At 33.6% G+C, this 21,437-nt stretch overlaps 1 protein-coding gene across 1 annotated transcript in view; it reads left to right on the forward strand.

The window, feature by feature from the left end:
- Nucleotides 1-5,922: 5,922 nt before the first annotated feature.
- LOC126807746 (cordon-bleu protein-like 1) overlaps nt 5,923-21,437 on the forward strand; it is an 85,990-nt gene continuing 70,475 nt past the window's right edge. The window contains exon 1 of the mRNA XM_056103172.1: nt 5,923-6,039. Coding sequence (XP_055959147.1) covers nt 6,017-6,039 — 23 coding nt within the window. The 5' untranslated portion in view covers nt 5,923-6,016. The remainder of the gene's footprint in view (nt 6,040-21,437) is intronic.

Raw genomic sequence — 21,437 nt, forward strand, 5'->3', positions numbered from 1 at the left:
GCGAGCTCTAGTTGTGTGTTGTGTGTTGTCATGAGCTCTAGTTAGTTTGCCTGTCTAACCATGTGACTTTTTTCTGAATTCTTTGGTTTTAATTACACTACTACAGAATCCTGAACCATACTTTATTTGTTACCAGTGGTTTATGAAATATCTGTACTGGTACAGGTTAAGCATTTCCCAGAAATTTAAATTATAATGTCCGACTAGCTATCCTATTCTGTTTCTCATTCTCCAAAATAAATAAAACTTTTGCCGATATTATATAAAAGAATAATTAGCTTCAAGTATCTCACATGCTAGAAAGAGATTAACTTGATATTCTGTACTTTATAAGATAGACTAATAAGCCATCCATCATTTTATTGTGATACAATAGGAACTTAAGTTGGCACTGAAGACTTAGTCATGGAAACTATTGATTTATATGGAGAAGAAGGAATGTTGATCATTGCAGCTACATTACAACCTAAATCTATTGATAGCCAATTTACAGGTTATTTGGGGACTTTTTGAAGAGGATATATTTTTACTTGATCATATAAACTGAGGTAAGTGAATTTATGTTACTTTTACTAAATTAAAAACCCAATATTCACAACAAAAAAATAAATAATCGCTCAGTATTCACAAAAATAGACATCAATATAGACTTACAGAGAACACAGTACGGTTAGTCTTATCAGAACACGGTACCGGTGTCTTATCAAAATATAGACTTTCAGAGAACACAGTACCAGTAGTCTTATAAAATACAGACTTTCAGAGAACACAGTACCGGTGTCTTATCAAAATATAGACTTTCAGAGAACACAGTACCAGTAGTCTTATCAAATACAGACTTTCAGAGTACAGTACTGGTAGTCTTATCAAAATATAGACTTTCAGAGAACACAGTACCAGTAGTCTTATAAAATACAGACTTTCAGAGAACACAGTACCAGTGTCTTATCAAAATATAGACTTTCAGAGAACACAGTACCAGTAGTCTTATAAAATACAGACTTTCAGAGAACACAGTACCAGTAGTCTTATCAAATACAGACTTTCAGAGAACACAGTACCAGTAGTCTTATCAAATACAGACTTTCAGAGAACACAGTACCAGTAGTCTTATCAAATACAGACTTTCAGAGAACACAGTGCCAGTAGTCTTATCAAAATATAGACTTTCAGAGAACACAGTACGGGTAGTCTTATCAAATAGAGAACACAGTACCGATAGTCTTATCAAAGTGTTGGGTCAAACATTAGGCCACACCCGTTGGTTTTCCTATTCTTCAGGAACACCTCTCATAATTTTCCTTCTTATTTCTTTGGGAAAGAGACTAATTTAAAATCCAAAAGTACTTTGTTGAGTTGTTTAAAATCTTTCAGTTCCAAACTTCTTTCACGTGATCTATGTGACTTTTTATTTATCAAGACTGAACAACAGAAAATCATATTGGTGTGGCCTTATTAATATTGGTCTTAATATCTTTTCTTATTGTATATTGATCCTGGTGCAGGACGCAGGACCTGACAAGGACAGCTGTCTAGTCGTTCAGATGGGACAAAAAAACTAGGTCCTGTGTACACATTGGCATGCACGTAAAACATTGCTTGGCAATTGGGATTTAATATAACACTGTAACCCAGGTATCATTTAATCTTGTGTATCTAGCACTAATTTCTTTAACATTCGTTTAATATCAAATCTTGGTTTAAAAAATTCGTAAAAATCGTTTAAAATCACCAAAAATCATCTAATTTGTACTTGTGTCCAGTTTAAAGATGACTGATTAATTTTGGTAATGAGTGTCCAATTTACAAGTATTTAATTTCCTGACCACTCTTCAAAAATTAATCATCATACATCATTAATCAATTGGGGTTGTTTAATTTTTAACAGTGGATAATAAACGAATGTGAAAGAAATTAGTGCTAGATACACAAGATTAAATGATACCTGAGTTACAGTGAGAGTAGGTCATAGCTTCGCTGTCCGGTCAAACAGTTCTCTCATAGCACGCTGTATGGCATATGCACGTCTGTATAGCCCAGTAGGAGTAGAACAGTAGGACTTTAAACCCCTTTTCCATTTATTTCATTTCTTAATGTGAGATGTGGACATTTAAAGTTCATGTTACTTGTAATCATTAGTCAACATCTGAATGATATTTCATCTCTATCTATGAACATCAAGGCCAAGATGGTATCTAACCTGTATTTTTTATTTTAATCATCCAAATTGCTAGCTCATATCATTTTAGATTTGTTTCATTTTTAACAAATGATCTAATTCTCGGATCACAGATTTAGGTACTAATGAAATCATTTCAAATCAAACATACAGAAATTCTGTTTTTCTTAACGATCAACAAATATCTTGGAATTATCCTTGAATTACTGTACTCATATATATACTTGTTATATTGTTATATTACAGGTTTTATACAAATCTATAAACTCAATTATTTACCTATATTGTTATATTACAGGTTTTATACAAATCTTTAAACTCGATTATTTACCTAGTGTATGTAGGGGTTATACAAATCTTTAATCTCGATTATTTACCTAGTGTAGGGTTGACAGACTGAAGCCTACAAGGGCCTCATGGTCTAAGGACCTTCAGCTAAGTTGTAGAATATTTTCGACACTGTCATCAGTCTTTCTTACACGTCATTATCCTCCTTGGCATTGCTCAAATGTGTTTTAGACACACTTTCATCTTCCTTTGGTCATGATGTTGGATGATTGAGAGAGAGAGAGAGATAGAGAGATGGGATTTAAAGTCCACTCCACACAAACTAGGTTATTTCGGGATCACAGATCCACTTTCTTATACACGGATCCACCTTCATACAAATGGATCCACCTTCATACATGGATCCACCTTCATACACACAGATCCACCTTCATAGGTCATTTCGGGACTAACACATGTTTCAATTCTATTTCAATAATTCGCTTGCGCGTAGGAGTCTTTAGCAGTGGAAGGAAACCGGAGGACATTGAGAAGACCCACAAGGTTAGACAGGCGCCCCTACTCCTTGTCACGTACAACCGGGGAATCGAAACCATGCCAATTGACTCAATGACAGACCTTATGATACAGTGTGCACGTGCTAACCATTCGGCCATCCAACCCCCCAGGATTGGGAGGAGTAGCCTCTCTTCATATATTGTTTTACAATTTAATATAACAATCAATTATCAAATGTTTCACCATTATTTGTTCTTTCTACAAATATTAAATAAAAATATTTACATCATGGCTTTAATCTGTTTGACAGACAGACAAATATTTCACGGTCTGTCCATCGTTAATTCAGCGTAAACAACGAAATTTCTTCTGTCACTTTACAACAAACATTTTTCGTTTATAATTCTTCAAACTTTAAATGTTGTTATTAAAACTTGTTTGGTTATGTGGCACAAGATAAAATCGCAACATTCACTGCAGGTATTTAAGGGTACAGAAACTTTCAACCATTAGCTAATATTAGTTTGGGTATTTGAGACCGAAATCTCAAACCTTCATGTGATAATACACTAAAATAATGAACATACATCTGCGTTGTTTGTTTGTTAGATCAACGCTGACGAGATCTCGAGAGAAGATTTGTACGGAGAGTTGATGCAGGGTATAGTGTACACAATAAACCAACCAAACAAACAGTAGTCTTAAACCAGGTTTTCCCACATCCCACACCAAACCACAGTCAGAAATAAAAATGTTCAAAGACTTACAATAGTCCGCCATTTTTTTTTCTACAGAGAAATAGCTCGTACAATAATAAAGAGTTATTGTGTTTGCATCTCTGGAATCGCCACTTTTCTGGCCTTGGTAACTTTTTGGATATTAACAAATATAGATGAAGATTCTTTGAAGTTGGCGGAATCTAGAGGACAAAAAAGGTCAGTAAATAAAATGTTTATGTATAGATATAAAAATGTCAAGGTGAGATATATACACAGATCTTATTTCAGGAATCATACATAATGTTAATGTTACACATACATAATGTTTCACATATTACACATGCATAGGCATAATGTTACACATACATAATGTTACATGTACATAATGTTACACATACATGTTACATGTACATACTGTTACACATACATGTTTCACATATTACACATGCATAATGTTACATGTACATAATGTTACACATACATGTTGCATGTACCTAATGTTACACATACATACATGTTTCATACAAATAATGTTACACATACATAATGTTACACACACATAATTTTACATGTACATGGTGTTACACATACATAATGTTTCACATATTACACATGCATAATGTTACATGTACATAATGTTACACGAACATGTTTCACTTATTACACATGCATAGTGTTGCACATGCATAATGTACATGTACATAATGTTACACATACATGTTTCACATATTAAACATGCATAATGTTACACATACATAATGTTTCACACACATAATCTGACATACGCTCGTAAAGTTACACATACATAATGTTGCATGTACATAATGTTACACATACACAATGTTACACATACATAATGTTACACAATTTGATTAAAACACAGATCCTATTTCGTTTTGTTTTTATAGTTCAAAATTTCGTTTTACTTGTCTTCACTACACCTAGCTAGGATCTGGTAGAGTTGTTATATCACCAGTGTTTTGGTTGAAGTGAGGGATTATCCAATGAAACGGTGTGTTACAGCGACTTCTTGGTGTGCCATGCACGAAACTGTGGGTAAACCACTAGAAATGTCAACACTGATTGATTAATCAATGTTTGATGTCAAAGGGTCAAAAGCCACTCGTACAACCCCTGACACGATCTTCCAGTACAACTTGTCAGATTGAAAGTATAAAAAAACGAAATCAGACTGGAGCTATAATACATAGGATATAAAACATGGGATATTAAACGTAGGATATCAAACATGGGATATAAAACATGGGATATTAAACATAAGATATAAAACATGGGATATAATAGAAGTGATGTAATACATGGAATATTAAACATAGGATATAAAACATGGGATATAATACAAGTGATGTAATACATGGAATATTAAACATAGGATATCAAACGTGGGATATAAAACATGGATTGGAAATGAAACAAAAGAAAACAATTTGAAAAACAGGTGATTATAATCAGATTGCAGGCAGCTTAATGGAGCATGTTGACAAACAATGACAGAGCCTTTTTAAAGAACAAATTAAAGGAGAATATTGACCTCGTATATTATTTTGGGGGTTTGCCAATATTGATACCATTACAAAGTTAAGGCAGTGGTCTGGTTGTGAAAATTAGTCAATTTTCTAAAAAGTTAATGTAGAATGTTCAAACTGAAGTTTTAAATGTTTATTAAGCGAGTGTCTTGACTGAGTTTGATTTGTTGATGCATTAAGACATGTTAACTTTGATTTTAAAGGTGGGCAAGTGATGAAACTTGGTGTATAGTTTTATTACATCAGTACCTTGACTGTGTTCCATAATGAGTATTTTCTGCTCAGTGATAAACAGTTTGTTTGCTTGATAGTTTCTAAAAACATTTGGCTCATGGAGAGTTAAAAAACAATTGACAAAGAATGTTTGCAACTATGTCTGATTTCTTGTGTTTGCTGCTATAATTGAATTTCAGTTTATTTCCCTTTAATATATAAAAATTATATTATATTATATTATATTATATTATATTATATTATATTATATTATATTATATTATATTATATTATATTATATTATATTATATTATATTATATTATATAGATAACTAATCGCATGTGACTGTATGAGTCCTAAATGATTGATAAAAGAACTGATTGTTTGCTAATATATACGTGATCACATGATATATTGATAGGGTTCGACCTGCTTACTGTGAAAGTCCTGTTGATAGCAACATAAAGACCTAAAGAATTTAATAACATTAAAACAGTCCCCTGTGTCATTCCTTATCTATATATTCGTGTGTGAGTCGGCTCAGGGATTTTATCTCGGTTTATTGTGGATCATGGGTTCAGGATTTTCCAGCAGGTCAGTTGAATGTTTTTATTGTTATCTTTCTAATCATTTAAATATTGTTTAACAATTTGTTTTTTTATTAAATCTGTGTCGTTGATTTTGAATTGATATGTATGATTAGCTTTATTGATAGGTTTTAAGGGAGTTACCCACTATTACCAGGAGGGCCCAGGTTCCATCCCTGTTCAGCCTGGTTTCCCTTTGGTGCAGGAAGGTCTCTCCCTTTACACATGTAAATACCTAAGTCAAGCTGGTTTAAGAGCTGTGGCGATTCTTAACTTTGTCATCTGAACACAAAGGTGGGGCAAATAAACCAATTTAATAAAACCAGTTCATTACCCGTCTTCGAGAAAGCTGTTTTTCGCGAATCGCTTTTCTATTTCCACTCATCGAGTCATCTTAAAATTGGCAGCTTTTTGTAAATTTGCAGCTTTAAGTAGGGCATCATGCTATAACCACTGATATAAAATAAATAGGGCATCAGGATTCAGTGTTCGGAATAAACATTCTGCTGCATTCCTTAATTAAAGCGTTTTTTGGCTCAAACACATTCTAGATTGTAGAAGAGTTGTTTTAAATGATCATATTCCAATCATAGAAAGAGATAATGAAAATTATTTGAAGACAGATGAGAAGATGACCTGTTACGTGTATTATAGAATCTAACAGACAAGTTAAGTAGAAATATGAGTATAACCAGACGATAGCAAGATAATCCTTTATAATGTCACATCTGTGAGTTATTGAAAGGAAAGTTTTTTTATGGGGTGGAATTTATTACTTGGTCATTTATCAATATAACAAGTTTCACTGTCTGTGATGGGTAATTGCTAGATTGTCCAGTTGTAGTCAATTTCATTGTCTGTGATGGGTTGTGATATGTTGATAAGATCGTCCAGTAGTCTGTTTAAATCAGGCGACATGTATTTATGTCTTGTTGACATTCTTTTGTTTTTCATTGTCAGACATTTAAAACCCCTGTTTTCATGTTTACAGGCAAACCACCATTAATTTCTCCATTGACTTTAATTTGTCCAGCTCCAACTTTTCCCGTAATTGGCCCCAAATTTTTATTGTTCAATGAGTACTGATGTAACAGTTTTGCTTCAAATGGACCTTATTATAAGGTCCATGCTTCAACTTACCATTTGAGATATAGAATTCTCAAACATTAACTGTGTTCGAATCCAAACTCAAAACTCATTTGTTTGTTACATATTATCAAGATTAGTTAAATCTTCCATGCGCTTGGAGCATGCAATATGGATGGAGTGAGCACAATCATAAATATACACTATTATTATTATTAAGGGACATAATAACTAGAATAGCGATGGTAGATTCAATTTTTAGGACGAAGTCGAATGAGAGTGATGATACAACTCAGAAACAGCGGTAACTGATAAAAAAAAGCGACGTTAAGGAGCTCAACTGGTTTATGTTTGACACCCATTTTGTGCTGGTACTGCATATTTGCAGGGCCAACAAATTTTCACCTTTTTGGACTCTCTGGTATTGACTTCCTATCTGTCCACATATGATTAGGACCCCCAAAACGCAACTCTTTAAGTAATTCTTTTTGCGTACACCACCTGGAGGAGCTATTCACATTACCGCCAAAATTGGTTTCCTAACACATCTCGAGTACATCTAAGAAACCTGTATCAAAATATAAATCCTTCTGATGATTTTTGGGATTAAACTACTTCTGAACATGCCAAAGGTCAAAATTGGTCAACCCCCCCCCCCTCCCCCACCCCATTCAACCTTTAATGCACTTCTCCAGTAAACGAACCATTGCCAGTTGGAATTCGATAAAAGAGTAGGCCGTTGTGGCACTGCAGGGAATTTACACACTGAGGAAGCCCAGTCGGAGCAGAACAGTAGGATGTATAACTCCATTTTATTTCTTGAACAATTGAAATGAATCTGTGTTCTTATGACTGGCTACTCTAATAGTATCACCTATCGACACTGCAGCAGTAGTTCTACTTTTAGCCTCCTCTGTAATTGTAAAACATTGTTCTTCTTTATCAACCAAACAAAACGTTGCCATTTTTGGACTCGCTGGTACCGACTTCTTATCTGTCCGCAATACATATATGGTGTGTAAATCCAATAGTTTTAGAGATATTCGCGATTTTTGATCGACAGTCGCCATCTTGGTTATGGCCTCGTCCCCTGTCTTTATTTAGACTCCGATTTTGGTTAACTTTCTTTTACTTAGGACATCATAACAAGTCAATAGTATTCAAAAAACCTTTTGTTGCACAAATGATGTTATTCAGCTGTAGATTGACCAGCCTGATGTGGTTGTATACGAGAATGATCACGCATTCACTTTCAGTGCAAATGAACCTATTTTACCTTTGACCCCGAATATCTTGAAAATGCCCCAACTCGGCATCGTATTCTATGCAAAATTTTACTCTAGAAAAGTTGGGTCAGGTTTTGTGCCTATTTGATGGACACCCCCCGCGCTGAGCCTCCAGACTACTTTGAAGTTCAGCAATTTCTGTTAATTACTTCTAGAGTTATGGCCCTTGTTTAACTTTGTTGAAACTCGTGAACGCTCTTAACGACAAAAGTTATCATCCGATCAGTATGAAATTTATATGCATTTTAAATTAGTGAAACTAAGAATCCTATTGAATTTCAGCATTTCTAAAATTACTGCGTGAGTTATGGCCCTTGTTTCACTTTGTATAACCTTGTGAGCGCTCTAACGACAAAACTGATCATCCGATCTGTATGAAATTGATATGCATCTTTTGCATGGTTGAAAGGAAGCGGTCTATTGAATTTCATCAACTTCCGCCAATTACTTTTAGAGTTATGACCCTTGTTTCATTTTGTTGAACCTTATTATCTGATCTGTATGATATCTATATGTATCATTTAAATTAGTGAGAGTTATGGCCCTTGTTTTCCTTTGTTAAACCTTGTGAACACTCAAAGAACAAAAATTATTATCCGATCTGTATGAAATTTATATGCATTATTTAAATTAGTAAAATAAAAAAGTCTGTCAATTTTCAACAATTTCTTTAAATTACTTCCAGTGTTAAAGCCCTTGTTTCAGTTTGTAGAATTCTCCAACAATGAAAATTACAAACTGGTCCGTATGAACTTGTCTCTTTAAATGCCCCCATTACCTACTAAGAATAAAAATGAGACAACCCTTGTCGACCGCTCAGACAATTTACCTGCTGTGGGTGTATGTTTTGTTGCCTGGCAACCTATCCTTATGTTCATGAGAAAGAGAGACAGATCTACTACATGCTGTAATAAACAGTAATTAGAGAAATAAAACAAAAGTAAGATACTGTGTGTATTGTGTATAAAAAAGCATTGTAAATACGTACATGTAATATATTGAATAAAGAATTTGTATTCATATATCAATAGATAATATAAGGCCTTGTATAATATATTTCTAGTGGTCAATGTCGTTAATATACAATAGGTATAGAAAGTATAGGTGTACGTATTTTATCACCTGTATAACAAGTTTGTTTACATAGGTTATTCTGTCAGATTTATTGAACATTGATCCCTTGCTCTTAATAAAAATAAAGTTTACAAGTTCTCATATTCTTATTTTTAGTAGAAAACAAAATTATCCGTAATTTGTGTGTGTGTTTCCTGCAAATCAGATTTCTCAGAATGTAACCATAGGATTTTTCTGAAACTTTCTTTTCTCCACTTGGAGCAATTAAGGATCAAAGTTTTCAAAAAATGAAAAAAAAGTAGGTCAGATTGCCTTGAAAAATGTTTTCTGTACTAGCTAAGACACTACTGTTTGTAAATCCAAGTACCACCATCTTGAAACATGAAAAATTCCTAAAACTTTTGCAATAGTTTAATCCGTGACATCTAACAGGGAATTTTGCCCAGTTGAAATGTTTCTCGTTATAACTCAGTGAATTTTTTGCCAATCTTAATAATTTCTTTTTCTTCTCGTTTGTTAAACGGCTTGATCAACTTTCTGAAACTCCGGGAACATGAGGTCAGTCTGATTCCAGCAATATAAGTTTCATTTATCTCCCTTTATTTTTCAGATTTTTTTTTCGTCTGGGTGAAATGTTTCTCGTTATAACTCAGCCAGTTTTTGGCCGATTTTAATAATTCTTTTTTTTTTTTAAGATTCTTGATATAATCCATAACACGTGACCCAGGGTTAAAGGGTGATCTGATTTGAGCAAAGATGTGATAACTTTCCTTGGCTGCTATTGGCTAATTCAGTTTATAGGTTTTAGATGAATTATTTATTGTCCAATTTGTATAAAAAAAACTTTTTATTACCGGTAAAGTTTTGACAGGTCGGAACATCTTTTCACAAGCAAATATTAATTTATTAAAATCTGATAGATCAAGACGAATGCTCCTACGGTTCTGTTTTTGTGCCATTTCGATTTAAAAGTGTAAAAATGAGCTATTTACAATGCATTCAGGCTTTTCATATTTTGAAATATTAACTTGCAGCATTAATCAAAGTGGTTCTTTCTGTAATCCAAATTAAATATTTTGTCATTGTGTCAAGTCTTTGTTGTATGAATAGAACTGGTATCGCTGGATTTATAACATGTGTACAATGCTGATATGGAACGTCAGTTCAAGGGTAAAATGGCACCGGTGAAACCCGCCATCATTGCACCGCAGTTCTAGTTTCTATCTGTTTGGCAATTTGTTAATGTTCTGAAATGAAATGGGGTGGGGAGGGGCAATATGCTACTTTTTTCGAGAAGGGCATATGTCATGTAGTGTGTTATGAGGGATATTTAGCATGGACTGCAGCACTACAGCACTACTGCCTACTTTCATTTTGAATTCCAACTGTTACAGGTCCTTTTACATGTGTATGGGGGCGAATGGTTAATACAAAGGCGCGCTGTATCATAAGGTCTGTCATTGAGTCAACTGGCGTGATGCCAATTCCCCAGTTGTACGTGACAAGGAGTAGGGTCGCCTGTCCAACCTTGTGGCTTTTCTCCAGGTCCTCCGGTTTCCACCCACTGCTAAAGACCCCTACGAGCAAGCGAATTATTGAAATAAAATTAAACAATGTGTTAGTCCTAAAATGACCTAGTTTGTGTCGAGTGGACGTTAAACCCCATTTCTCTCTCTCTCTCTACCGTATTTGGGGTCTCCTCCCTGCCCCACATTTAAAAGGAAACCAGGTGGAGGTACTTTATGAACCAATACCAAGATCAACCCAACGGCTACTGCTACTACTTTTGAACTGATAAAATTGATATTTTGGGAACCAGTAGATATTAACAGTTGGACAATGTTTTGGGAATATGAACAATTCTTTGCTTGTTTTCCTGTGTGATGGAGTAAGTAAAAATCCTCAGCATAACCGAAGTCAAGGACTTTATCTTGCTTATAAAAATGAGAGGAAAATAACACATTGAATTAATTGATCGTTTGTGATAAAATAACCAACATGAACAAATTTACTGGGTTGGTGGCGGTCTATCAATAAATGTTGACTTTTTTACGAAAGATAAAATTGATTGGCTTGCTCCTAGAACAATAAATGCTACAACATTTATCTGGAAAATTCAAAACATGCTCTGAGATATGTCAGGCTCAAATACAGCTATTTTAACCATGAAAATTCGAGAAATATTTAAGTTTGTGAAAGACATTTTGTTGAAGCTCTGATTGGATTTCTTCACAAGAAAGATCAATTGCTTCTGGTACACGGATACCCTCGTACTAACGAACTGCCAAGAAAATAAATTGAATTGATGTTTACTTTCAATTGAAGGGGTGTTGGGTGGTCTAATGTGTGCTCTTTAGATCATAAGGTCTGGCATTGAGTCAAGTGGTGAATGTTCTAAAATTCACTTAAAGTCTCAGTAATATTTTTAATGGTTTAATCCAAGTTAAAGATACATTATGGGAGATAAGTTAAAGAGATGGCAGTTCTCGCCATAATTGTTAAAAACTAGATAGTGTAAAGGTAATTTGCTGAAAATTTCAGTCAAATTGATCCACTATGAGCCGAGAAAGAAGCCGGTGAAATTTTTGCATAGTCTCGGTTATCATTTCTAAAATCATTAATATAAACAGCATAGTCTCGATTATCCACTTTTTCTGATTTAATTATCTTTGGCCGTTAGCGGCATATAGGAATCAAATCCAGCCTACATCGAAGGCTAGCCTTGCCATCGAGAGTTTATTATGGTCTGGATAAGTTAATTAATGTCTAATTGATAATTTAGATAACATTTCAGGCCTAAAGAAAGACTTGTAATAAGCAGATTTTGCTCTTGCATAATGCATGTTTAAAATTACTGATAATTTAACATTTTAAGGAAGCAAAAAAGTTTTGATGATAGATATTATTTTGTCATGGATTCAGTCAGATTAAAACAAGGCCCTTCAGAGGTATTTCATGAAAATCATACGATGCACTGGCCGTGACTATATCCTATTGAACTCATTACTTTTACAGAATCAACTGTCAAAATATGGTAGTTTTCAAGGGATGTCTTTATCCCTCAGTTGATTAGAGAAATTTCTCCTATTTGGAAGTATTTTCATCACTTACAATGTCAGTGTTCTTGTCTGGTAATCATAAGGGGGGTGGGGGGAGGGATGGCCGAATGTTTAGTGTGTACTGGCGTGATTTCGATTCCACAGTTGTAAGTGACTAGGAGTAGAGTTGCCTGTCTAACCTCGTGGGTCTTCTCTGGGTCCTCAGGTTTTCTCCCACTTCTAAAGACCTGTACGAGCAACCAAATTATTAAAATAAAATTGAACCATATGTTAGTCCCAAAATGACCTAGTTTTTGTCGAGTAGACATTAAACCCCATTTCTCTCTCTCTCTCTCTTTATTGCTCTGTACTAAAAATATGAAAAACAGCTGTTGACTATAATATAAACCCTCTTTATTGTAGTAGATCCCTGTGTCGACCTAGAAAGTTCATCCATGTGTATGAGGGTGGATCCATGATCCATGTATAAGAAGGTGGATCCATGTGTATGAAAGTGGATCCGTGTGTAAGAAGGTGGATCCATTTGTATGAAGGTGGATCCGTGTATAAGAAAGTGGATCTGTGATCCGTGTGTAAGACGCTGTTGGTTCACAAACTAGAAGGACCTGTTGTTTGCCATTCCAACCTGCTTTCCCATTGTCAGTAGAAGTTGCTCCTTGTATTAGAGTCATATGTTACACCTTATATCAGAGTTATATGGTGCTCATCGTATTTGAGTCATGTGTTACAGTAGGATGTTAAACCCCATTTCATTTGTATTAGCCTGTGAATGTTCTAATTGTGTGTCTCCATATTGTCAGCCGTGAAGTACAAAAATCCAAGAATTCTTTTATCTTTACAGGTTGTCCTTTCTTGTCAAATTCTTTCATGATCTTGTCAGATTTTTGATAGAAGTTTATTTGCATTTGACCCTTCTGGACAAGTCTCTCCTTACCCAAACATATATTTGAGTGTTTTGTTTAAACGAATAGCTCGTTAACAAGTAGTTTTCTTCGTTTGATCTTTGTTTATATCTAAGGTGCTCAACCATCATTTTTTTTTTACCTTTAATTAAAGTAGCTATATTCTTGTCTGTCCATGTAACTCAAATTATGTCCAATTCTTCCATGGTGTAAAAACATGGTAAAACTGGGATGTTGAAACCTATTCAATTTCATTTCATTTTTCCTTGTAACATTTTAAAAGGAAAACCTCCTCTCAGAAATTACAGTATTCACAGAAAACATGTTCAGATCATTTTCTGATTTGTTTTGAACCTAATCTGGTGGATATAATGTCTCAATTCTATTGATTGATTGGGTATTGATCAGGTCATTGACTACCTGTTGATTACAATCCACCTGTGTGTAACAAATTACAGGTGTAATAAACGACCCACAACCACCTGACAATAGTTTACATAAGCTTTTAGAAATACATCAATCTATTCCTTTTATTCCTCTTTTACGATGTGAAGATTATCTGAGATTATATTTAATGATTTAACAGCCGAGTATTTAACGATGCGGGCAGGTAGGACAATAATATGACAGGTAGATAGAGAGATAGGTAAAAAAACAATATACACATGGAAGAACACATAAACCCTGTACTTAAAATAATTGTTAGCATTAGCTAAAGCCTCACACAGCAGGTGTCGGGAACAAATCATTTCATCAAAGAGCGATCTCGAATCAAAGGAATAGAATTTGCAAATAAAAAAACCTTGTTTATGGTTCATTGGATTTTATGGGACTGAAATGCTGTATTAAATCTGTAACTAAATATTGCTCAGTCAGTCATCCAGAATATTTTTATATAGGAATTATAACCTACAAGAATTGGAGGAAGTTTTTTTTATATATATAATGTAATCTGAATGCAATTGTTACTAAAAGTTGTGCATTAAATCATATCATCTTCCTCCAAATTAATGTTTTGCATCATTAACACAAGGACCGATCAAAATTTTTGAATATTTTCATCTGTTGTGTTGAAATCTTGGCATACGACACCTTGATGAATAGCGTTTATGGAGAGGGGTTAAACAACAACAACAATAGTTTCTCTCATTCAGCCCATTGAAAGGGTTAAATATAGCATCTCACGCCAAGTTGCCACACTGATGTCAGTTAAGAGTGCTCATACTGAATGTTACGGCTAAGACTAGGCTCTAGGGTATTCACCAGCCCCAATCTGCTTATGCGATGATTAATTGTCCCCCGCCTTTCGAAGAAAGCAGGGGACTATTAAAATGGGTTCGTCCGTCCGTCTGTCTGTCTGTCTGTCTGTCTGTCTGTCTGTCTGTCTGTCTGTCTGTCTGTCTGTCTGTCCGTCCGTCCGTCCGTCCGTCCGTCCGTCCGTCCGTCCGTCCGTCTGTCTGTCCGTCCGTCCGTCTGTCCGTCCGTCTGTCTGTCCGTCACACTTTTTGGGACACAATAACTCTCTTCCTAATTGAGCTAGAATGTTCAAACTTGGTGTATGTGTTTATTAGGTCAATGCCTTGATGGAGTTCGAAGATGAGCATTTTCCGCTTAGGGTAAGCAGAGATAAGCAATTTGATTGATTGATGCTTTGGGACACGATAACTCTCTTCCTAATTGGGCTAGAATGTTCAAACTTGGTGTATGTGTTGATTAGGTCAATGCCTTGATGGAGTTCGAAGATGAGCATTTTCCGCTTAGGGTAAGCAGAGATAAGCAATTTGATTGGTTGATGCTTTGGGACACGATAACTTTTAATTGAGCTAGAATGTTCAAACTTGGTGTATGTGTGTATTAGGTCAATGCCTTGATGGAGTTCGAAGATGAGCATTTTCCGCTTAGGGTAAGCAGAGATAAGCAATTTGATTGGTTGATACTTTGGGGCACGATAACTCTCTTCCTAATTGAGCTAGAATGTTCAAACTTGGTGCATGTGTTGATTAGGTCAATGCCTTGATGGTGTTCGAAGATGAGCATTTTCCGCTTAGGGTAAGCAGAGATAAGCAATTTGATTGGTTGATGCTTTGGGACACGATAACTTTAGTTCTAATTAAGTGAGATTGATGAAACTTGGTGTATAGATTTATTATATGAATACCTTAACTAAGTTCGATAATGAACATTTTTTGCTGAGGTTAAGCAGAGTGATAAGCAATTTGATTGGTAGAAACTTTGGAACACAATAACTCTCCTTCTAATTGAGGTAGAATGTTCAAACTTGGCATAGGTGTCTATTAGGTGAATGTTTAAACTTGATGTATATGTAGATGTTCATTAGGTGAATGTCTTGACTGAGTTCAATAATTAACATTTCGAGCTGAAGCTAAGCAGAGCTAATCGATTTCATTTGTCGATGGTTTGGGACAAGATAATCTTGATTCTATCTGATAGAGAGTGATGAAACTTAGTGAAAAAAATAAATGTGCGATTAATTAATATGTGTCATCTATTTATTTTGCAATTTCGGCGGGGGACATCAGCCTCACTGTTGGCTTGTTTGGGTTAGTATTATCTTACTATATGAAACCTGTTTTCATTAGACCAGTCGGACATTTAACACCATTTCATTTATTAAAGTATCTAATAATATCTGCATGTTAATAAAAATATGTAGCATGACATGCATACTTTCTATACAGCTAGCGTGGAGCAGCGTTATAAAAACGTTATTAAACCCGAATGTGAAATACTATATCCACATAAACTCTAACCAAACAAGCAACATTCTTTTTCATTTCTTTTACATTTGGCAAAAATTAATGAAAATATCTTAAACTGAATTGAAATCGTAAAAACATACAGGGGTTCAACTTTATGGTTATTGAGGTGTGAAAATTGATGCACGTCAGACATCACACTCACACGTTAATCTTGTTTATAAATGTACTGACATGTGTCTCGCAGACGACAGTCAAATATTTTACAAATGAAGAAAAGATGAAGTAAGGAAATTGATAAAAGCCAGTAAATTAATGAAAACTGACAAGTTTCCCGGAATTCCATTCATTAAAGTCGGAAGTCCAACATAGATTGATAAATCATCTAAGAAAAAGTATTCCCAATATTTTAATGGAAGAGTTCTAAGCTGAAAGTTAAATATTCATATTCCTCATTGGATGATAGTGTGGGGGTGGGGGTCTGTCAAATCATGATGAATGACTTGAATGTCTTTATATTTATATTTGATATCTTTATATCTGTATATTTAATATCTATATATTTAATAACTTTACATAAAGGAGAAGACTTTTTAACTTGCATCCTATTGTTATTTAATAAGAACAATAATACATGTTTTAAACCAGTGATTATTGTCAGATAAATCAAAAACTTTTTCACGATAATAAATCTATGTTCAAGGTTTCTTTTACAGTGTGCTCCAATGTATACAGGCTATTAGAATGGACTGATTATAAAAAATACAGACTATGTCAGACACATTTATAAAAAAAAATTAAACACACAATAAAAGTCATAGAATTGATTTATGAGTTTAATAAAGTTGATACAACCTGTTGTATTTACACAAACTATCTCTGATTGTGGTTACATAATTGACTCCACATTCCGGCCATCAGATTGGAGAGAAATCATTCAAGTTCATCGTATTATCTGGGGCTGAAGTGTGTAAAAGGATGTGGGGAATTTAATCAACGTCTGATGTACGACATCAAAAAGTTTCAGAAGCCATCATTAAATTGAAGCTATTGTGTGAGAGCTTTTATTTATTTATCAGACAGTGAACTGCTTGGAAGTTATTAAATGTCATTTACTACGATTTTAAAAAAACAAAAATTCAATAAAATATCATCTTATATGTATACTTAGTTTTCAGTATAATATGGAATAGCGTTGGTTATCCAGTATTCAACTTAACATGGAATATCATTAGTTATCCAGTATTCAACTTAACATGGAATATCATTAGTTATCCAGTTTTCAACTTAACATGGAATAGCGTTGGTTATCCAGTATTCAACTTAACATGGAATAGCGTTGGTTATCCAGTATTCAACTTAACATGGAATAGCGTTGTTTATCCAGTACTCAACTGATCATAGAATAACTTTCGTTTAAGTGATTCAAATCCAAAAATACAAGTAGAATTGTTAGCCATGTGAACTCATCATGTGTTGTTGAAAGAGTCAGAAAGCCCTGCCTCATACACAACACCAGTTACTAATTTGTAGACTGGACCTGAATTTCAGATGCCGAGGGCGATTGAATACAACATCAGCAAAATCATCAGCTCATTGGTTAAAATATAAGAGTACAATAAAAACTTGTTAGCTTATTGAAATACTAAAATGACAAAGTGTTTTCAGATGTTCTAGAAAGAGTAAGCATACACTGCCCTTGTGTACACCTGTGTCCTCATATAGCTACTGATTTACTTCCTAGTACTTTGGTATTTTCTGATATTTTATTCCGACCCAATTGTTAATGGAAACCAGTATGTGGTACTATAGAGCGAGCATGTCCACCGTGACAATCCTCATCATCTGGAAGTAATAATCGTGTAAACATATGTTTTTATGACATTCAACACAAGCAACTTAATATACCCTCATATAAACCAGCTCTTATTCACTAAATTTATAAAACCTGCACCTAAAAAAAGGAAAATATTTTTTTTATATTTTGGTTTCAAGTTCCTGTTTTATTTTACTGGTAGTTATTAGTACCATACAGTCAGCTGGAAGCAAGTTTTTATCATTTTTACATTCACGTTAATGTATTATGAGAATTGATCGATAAAAGTCCAACAGATTTTAGAAAGGGACGATATATTATTGGACAAAACAAACACAAGGATACAAGTCTGTTTCATCAAAGAAAAGTAGATAATGGACAGGTTATGATATGGAGACATCAAAGGGCTAGTTAAAAGGTGTGTATGACAAGTCCAGTATAGGAGGGATTACGACTAATAGACATATGTATATCTATGTTTCTACATGGTGTTAATTGTTTGTCGTTATAATCTCTTGGACAGCTAATAATCACCTGTATACAAGTCTCAACAAATCTTCAATCAACTGTTAACTTATAATACAACATCATTTTACTAGAAAGTTTCTCGTCCTTTCTTTGTGATGAACCGTAGGAGTAAGTGAATGGATAATATTTAGATTTATAAGTGTTATCTGACAAAGTTTGGTTGGTGTTAATTGGAGAATAATTTTGTGAAATGAGATACTTGATTTGTGTCTTGGAGAAAGTTTATTTATATTTTGTGTTTGATTGATATACTTTACATCGATTAAATGATCTGCTTAGTAATAGAAGTTATTTAATTATTAAATGGTGTTAATTTAAGAATAATTTTATGGAAATGACATACTAGAGAAAGTTTGTTTATATTTTGTGAGCAATAGATATGTGTACTAGGAACGATTAAGCCATTTAGTAAATGAAGTTATTAATAATATTTGAATGTGTATAAATGCTACTATAACAATACTATAAATGAAGTTATTAATAATATTTGAATGTGTATACAGGATACGAACAATACCGTAATACCTAGATGGCTTTTATTGACATGATGTATAACACGAGTGGCACACCTTTATAAAACGACTCAACAACATATAAAAAAAGGGTCAAATATTTGCACACCTTTTAGTTTTGCTTGGATAAGTTTTTTACATTGAATGTTATGAATGAGGAGAAGTTAAGCCTGTGTCATAAAGTGTGAATTTAACAATAACTTGTATTATATCATACTACAGATATAGATGCTGAAATAGATCTGACCAGAAATATATATGGTTAAAGGTGCCAATCCCGTCGGATAATATCTAATTTGGTTTTAAACAAAAATAACAACGATAATTTCCTGACTTGGATTCAATCGGATTATTAAGAGGCTCATCAAAAGATTTTACTCAACATTTATAGGTGGCACTGGCTTGTTGATAGATATTTGTGCGTTTCAATAAATGTTTACGTCATAGTTATAACTGCTTTGATTTTCTTTTTCCCAAAAATTGTAGAAATCTAAAGTTTAATGTATTTTATAAGCCTGCCTATGTAGAAGTAAAGTGGCTTAAGTAATTCAGTCTACCAGAGTCGTGTATCCTATTACACATTTATATTGATGACTGGAGAAAGGAAGAAAATATTTGTGTTGAGAAAAAAAAAATCGTTTACGTATCTGTTGGTGAAATGAACAACCTGTGAGTAAAGAGTGTGAATTAAGATTTCTGCAAATTGTGTGATTGATCTAGTATCTTGAAATAGAAAAATTTTAGATGAAAAAAGGGTTGTAAAAGGAATTAAAAATCGGTGAGAACTGGAAGATAGACATTCCAATATAGTTTTAAATCTAAAAAAATAAAGATATAGGGGATCAATGCTATATATTCTTGATGTTAAAAGAAAAGTAAAAAAATATATTTTGTTTGATTGAAAGTTTTTTTGAGTGTAAATAATATTTCATTCATGTTTTAGTTTCTAAGTGAGAGGACAAAAACACAAACAACAGTAATGTTTTATATGTGTTCAAGTTTGATTCTTACTAGTAAAATTAGTGACATTTTAAAGTGGGAGTCTTACTACCAATAGTAAAGTTAGTGACATTTTAAAGTTGGATTCTTACTAATAAAATTAGTGACATTTTAAAGTTGGATTCTTACTACCAATAGTAAAGTTAGTGACATTTTAAAGTTGGATTCTTACTAGTAAAATTAGTGACATTTTAAAGTTGGATTCTTACTACCAATAGTAAAGTTAGTGAAGTTGCATTCCCATTTGTGAAATTAGTGACATTTTGAATTTGGATTCTCACTTGTAAAATTTGTAACATTTTAAAGTTGGATTGCAACCATTGTGTCTCATTCATGATAGACTGCTTTAAAAATATGCATAAAAAGTCTTTCGATTTCCTTTATTGATATCTTGAGATGCGGATGTTTATTCAGTGAAAAAACGAGATAAAACAAGGAAATGTTGTAAAACTTTATATAAATTCAGTCAGATTAGAATCAAACTGTGAACAGATAAAAATTTTTTAAAAAATGTTGATCTTACAAACATAAAATACGTGTAACAACTAATCGAGTACTTCTTAAGACAATGTCAAGGACAAACTACGAAGAACAATTGAAAGAAATGCACAGAAATACTGATGTCAACACGAGAAAGTTTTAATTTTATAACTGACCACATAAAGGTGTGCAAGTTGTATGATTTCACATCCAACTGTGAAAAACAAAAAAAATAAAAATACAGGATTTTGATGAAGGTCCTTATAAAGAAAATAAAACACACTTACAATTTTATCTGAGATAGACCAAAGATAGATAATTTGTCAAACGACCAACTGTGAAAGTAAAAAGGGAGAATGTTAAAGGATTGACAAGGGGATGAACCAGGGATTAGCGTTTAGACCAATACTATTCTTATAACTTATAAATATAACACCAACGAAGCCTATGATTTATTGACTGTGATCTATTACTGTGGAATATTAGCTGTGATTTATTAGGTTCTGTTTATAAACTGTGCAATATGACTTGTCCAAGGATTTAGCTGATCAAAACATGATTTATTTTGAATTACATTTTTATGTAATACTTCTTGCTGGTTGAATGAGTGTGAACTGAAACAGAAAAAATTGAATGTACTTGGAATTTAACCATAAATGATTCCCTTTCTAATTACAAGGCCTAATGGTAAATAGAAATATATGGGTGTTGTAGACCATACGCACTACACCTCTGATATTTACTGTTTGGAGTACAGAGTGTTTATAAATACAAATATAAACATTTGGATGTTATAAAAGTGATTTATATGGAATATCGCAAGTGATGATATGATTATACAGTAATTAATGTTTTCTGATCGACAGAACAATCTGGAATATAAATGTTTCCATATGATTATTTATAATTACTAACGATATTAACTTGTAGTAGGATAGAATGATCC

Source organism: Patella vulgata, chromosome 9 (assembly GCF_932274485.2).
Source record: "Patella vulgata chromosome 9, xgPatVulg1.2, whole genome shotgun sequence".
NCBI lineage: Eukaryota > Metazoa > Mollusca > Gastropoda > Patellidae > Patella > Patella vulgata.